The 5066-nt window shown below is 39.4% G+C and overlaps 1 protein-coding gene across 1 annotated transcript; it reads right to left on the reverse strand.

Moving 5' to 3' along the window:
• Positions 1-2426: 2426 nt before the first annotated feature.
• On the reverse strand, positions 2427-3946 carry LOC131047426 (probable glucan endo-1,3-beta-glucosidase A6). The gene is made up of 2 exons (XM_057981315.2): positions 3858-3946; positions 2427-3765 (listed from the first exon to the last, which is right to left on the reverse strand). The coding sequence occupies exons 1-2, from the start codon at positions 3928-3930 to the stop codon at positions 2657-2659; spliced, it is 1182 nt and encodes a 393-aa protein (XP_057837298.2). The 5' UTR covers positions 3931-3946; the 3' UTR covers positions 2427-2656.
• Positions 3947-5066: the final 1120 nt, after the last annotated feature.

The following is a 5066-nucleotide window of genomic DNA, read 5'->3' on the forward strand; positions in this document are numbered from 1 at the left end:
TTATCTCCACACTAAGTCCTATAAATCAACTACACTATGTAATTGTTAAGAAGAATCGTTATTGATAATTTGGAAGAGCATCACATTGCATAAAGAAGCCTCTATGATATTGTCATTTTGATTCCTCTTCACCTTTTCCAAATCCATGTCATCTACAAAGCCCTTTGAAGCCTAAATTCCTTCCGGGCTTTGTTGCCCTACCACCTGATTCCAATTTACATTCTCCTCATCTCAAGAGGAAAACTCCTCCTATTAGCAACAATCAAGAAGGAAGATTGAGAGGGGGGGTGAATCAGTCTTCACTAGATACATGAAATTATACTCCAAAATGAAACTAATAAACTGCAACAATAAACGAATAAGCAAATTAACAACACAACAAACAACACCAATATTTTTGACATGGAAAACCCGGTTAAGGGAAACCACGGTGGGAACCTACCCACATTAAGATGACACTCTACTGTAGTATGTGAAAATATTACAATGGGGAATGCACATGCATTTAAGCACACTGCCTAGAGCTCACTACTCAAAAGATATATGTTTGGAAGCCTACAACCCTCAGGGAAGTCTCACTGACTTACAATAACATTTAGACTACAATCCGGAAGAAATGAACAACAATGATAACATCTACAAATGCTTGATGACAATTTTGGTTAAACACAATTGTCTGCTTTGCAACACCAATCTCACCTCAACACTTCGCTGAATGATAAATCTCTTGTTTGCACATTCACCTCTCTTTGATAATGCAGACACAACAATGACACCAAAACTAAGTGAATAACTCATTGATATATACAATTCATCAACCTTGATAACAAGATCAACTAAACCCTTAACCCTCAACTTATAATTACAAAAATTACATTACACTATACAAAGATCAACCATCGGACAAATATAATGATTTATATTACATAGCATGGACCTAATTAAAATTCCCAAATATCACATCCACTGGAAATCATGCCAAGATCAACCGCATAACATGAAAATCATCATCGATTGATGAAAACCACCAAAAGATCGCACAACGATCAATGCGGATTGCCAAAACAAATAGGAAATGATTAGGAAATATGAGAAAGCACATTAGAATCATCACCAACAACTGCACCAACACCAGTTATCAAATCTTCATTGATCAACATCAGAAGGCTCAAGAACATAACCAATCAGCAACTATCACGAAGAAAGATAACTTGCGGGGCCCCAAATCACGAACCATAAAAAATGAACATACACAAGATCATCCCAAATAATATCCCAAAACCTCAGCACAAGATTTGATTACACTGGAGGGAATACCGAATTCTGCAAAACAGTGATCAACAACCAATCCACAAAACCCGATCAGAAGATCTTCCCAAAACTCATCGAAATAAATCACAGGAATATGTTGACATCAATGACAACAACATATCCTAGAAGCAGAAATGAACAACCATATCCAACAACTCCAACACCTCCTCCCACAATATTTTGAGTTTCTCCTCTGTTACACTCTTTTTTCCAACAACTTCTTTTTTAGAACCTTTTTGTCAAGAAATTCCAAACTCTACATAGGGACCATCATCAATCCCAATCGAGACATCATGGTGTTCAACCTTCACCACAGAGGTGACATCAATTTCGTGGCCATCAAAAGTTTGGCCAATACATGCCACAACTGCATTAAGAGTGGAGTAAGAAACAAACCCAACATCCTCCTCCTCTTCAACAGAATTATCCTCTTTTTTCCCACCATCCCACCAATGTACACAATGCTTGAAGTATGTAAAACCATTATATATCTCCCAAATTTTACCTTCTTCTTCGTCCATCTCTGCTCAATCCAACCATGACTTTGATACCAATTGTTAATTTAAACAAGCAGAAAAAAACATATAATTAACAACTAAACGAAAACAAAAACAGAAAATAATAGAACAAAGATACGAGACACAAATTTATAGTGGTTCACCATTAAGGCTACATTAGGGAAAACTCTTCATTAATCATTACTAATAATACATCATACATGGACTACATACATCCATTTATACAATCGTATTCAGCTATGAAACTGAGAGTTGGGAGAATGTGAATGATCATGTGATCGTTGGGCTTCACATTCCTAACAATAGCAACTGTTTCTGTATCTTATTGTGTGTGAGATTTTTTCATCAACATTTCTGATCACATCTCATTATTTATCATTAGAATGTTAGATAGTTTAAAAAGTAGAAAAATATAATTAATTGTAGATTGAATTGTGAAAATCTAATATCATAACAACCTCATGTGATCAAAAGTTTTAGATAAAAACACACAAAAAAAAGATTTGGACATGCTCTTAGTTAGAGAAATTAACCTAAAAACTTATATGTCTACATTGAATAGCTACATGACATGATATAAAATTCTCTATAAAAATAGTAACCCAGATTTGGGATTCTGATTTGTGTTTTACTATGAACTGTCATGCCCGCCACCTCAACATGAAATCCTCGTACAATAACTATCTGAAGCTTAATCGTTGTGCGCTGCCATTTCTGGCATTTCTCTGACATATCTTCTAATTCTTGTTTTCTCACAAACAATTCCACTCCCTGGGCTTGTTGGGTCGCTTACAACCTCAAAGGGCCACACCTTAAAAACGTATTGTTCAAAGAATAAATAAGAGAAGTAAATTGGTTGAGCACAAAATGCTCGCCCAAACAAATTCACAGGAAACGACCGACGACGACGACGCCGCCCCCAGAGTATGTGAGGTTTTAATCACGCCGGCGGAGAGATCGATGTCGTAGACTGGAGTTCCGTCAGGGTAAAAGAGGCCCCAGTTGCGCTCCGTGGTGTGGCCGGTCTTCTCATCTTCATTAAAGAGGGCGAAGATGAATGTGGCAAAGAACGTCTGCGGACGACGCGGAGTACCAGTGTTTGATAACAACTTGCTGACGAGTCTTGTGTTGTAGCTGGCGGCGTTGGCTACGGTGGCGCCGCTGGAGTCGCCACTGGTGGGCCACCCCGTCTCACTAATGACCACTTTCACCTCACCGTAGCCCAGCGTCGCCATGGCCGCTATGGCGGCGTCCAGCTGTGCATCCAGCATGTTGGAGTAACTCAGAGTGCCGTCCTGTACTACGTCCGCCGTGATCTCGCCAAAGAGCACATAGTCCAGAGATATGTTGGCGGGGTCGGAATTCCAGGCGAAGAAAGGGTACACATCCAGGAAGAAATAAGAATCCGTGGCACTGAGGAAGCTGAGCATGGGCTGTATTACTGACATGGCAATTTCTTGTTTGAAGGAGCCGTTGGAGGGCGGGTAAGAGGAAGAGAGGGCGTCCATGCCTATAGATGTGGTTACTTTGATGGAGGAGTCTAGATTCAACTTCTGTAAGGAGGCGTGCATGTTTTGCATTGCGGGGACTAGCTGAGGCCACACGGACTGTAGTTCGGTGTGTGACAGAATCTCGTTGCCCACCATGATGATGGAAATTTTGGTTAGGGGATAGTAAGGAAGAACGTTGGTTTGAAGCCATTGGTCTGAAGTGGTAGTGCTGGAGGCTATGCCTGAAACTTCTTCATTTGCAACCGTGATCACAACAGGGAGGGTGCTGTTGGCCAGCGCCTTGAGGACTTCTGAGTCCGCGTCGTAGATTTTGACATAGCCTGCGTTAATACTCTTGATCAGCTCCACTGCTTTTGATGGCGGTGGCAGATTGTCTGCCAGCCTCCCGTAGTTGATTCCCACCGCATGACTCAAGAAAAAGGGATCTGCATGTGCACAGAGGAAAAGAAAAATTCACATGAAAAACAGAAAAATTGTAAACGAAACAACCAAACAGATAGATCGGCAACATTAGTACCTGTATCTCCCCACACAAATTTTATCCCCAAACTAACAACAATTAAAGACAGGTGAAATCCACAAGCCCCCATTTTGTTGTGTGCTATGGGAATTCCAACTCCAAGTACCCTCCCTAAGGTATAGCCAATTTATATAATTCTTATACATCTCAAACCGGTGAAAAAGCTAGACTGCTTTGCAAGCTAGCGAAAGAGCAATGATGCATCCATGGCTGTTTCCTTGCAACAAAGCATTGGCGAATTTTTATCTCAAAACTCAAATTAAATGTGCAAGGTTATACGCTTTTTCATGTAGTTCGTTTTCTATTTGCTGTATGAGTTTTGTTTCTAAATTTTGTCATCTTTCACCCGTTAAGTACACAGAATTGGTCATGGTGAAGAGTTATCCTACAAGCTATGTTTTAATTTATGTGCGTGAAACAAATTTCCTTACTTGAAAGCTCTTCATTCCATAAGAAAAGAGAAAAGCGCAGAGGATTTGTTACTTTGGGATGCAATTGCAGATACTTCTCATCCTCTTCGCAAAGAAGGAAGAGGGAAATGAATGCGGGTATGACTTCTTTCCTTGTCCGTGCAACAGGCCGTGTCTTTGTAGAACTGTCTTTCCTTGTACGTCAGACCGTTTACAAATTACAACGTGCCTGCCTTGATGTCGTTCAGAAATTACAAGGATATTTGAATGGAAGTTCTGCCCGAGGGTTCGTTATCAATTTTTGAATTGTTCAAATTTAACTTTCCCTTTCTTCTTCTTTTCCCTATTTGCGGGGGGGGGTGTGTCAATTCTTTTAAGGTAGTCCAATGGTAAGGTAGTTTTTCTTTTCAAAATAATTACGGTCGTGGAAATTAAAATTAAATTAAATTCAGATTTTTATTATTCTTTTGGTCTATAAATTGCAATTGAAGTTGCAAGAGATTTATATTAGTATTATAAAATTTACAAATTGTTTACAATACAAATTTGATTATCGTTGGGGTGACAACCATTTATGACATTAAACCAAATACAATATTCTTACAACTAGATAACCAGGCTATAAAAGAACACGACCAAAGAAAAAAACCCACAAGATGCAATCAATAACGGCCACATGGGCCAACCTAAAGACAACCAAAGACTAAGCCTCCCTTAGAGAACATGTCTCGGGAGCCAAGAATCGAGGAGAAGAACAAAATATTTCCAAAAATCCAAAGGGATCTAGAATGAATTT

Source organism: Cryptomeria japonica, chromosome 2, assembly GCF_030272615.1.
Source record: "Cryptomeria japonica chromosome 2, Sugi_1.0, whole genome shotgun sequence".
NCBI classification, from domain to species: domain Eukaryota; kingdom Viridiplantae; phylum Streptophyta; class Pinopsida; order Cupressales; family Cupressaceae; genus Cryptomeria; species Cryptomeria japonica.

Coding starts and splice junctions, on each gene's coding strand:
- LOC131047426 (XM_057981315.2), bottom strand. CDS start 3,930: ATGGGGGCTTGTGGATTTCACCTGTCTTTAATTGTTGTTAGTTTGGGG. Junction 3,766..3,857: donor ATTTGTGTGGGGAGATACAG/GTACTAATGTTG, acceptor GTGCACATGCAG/ATCCCTTTTTCTTGAGTCAT.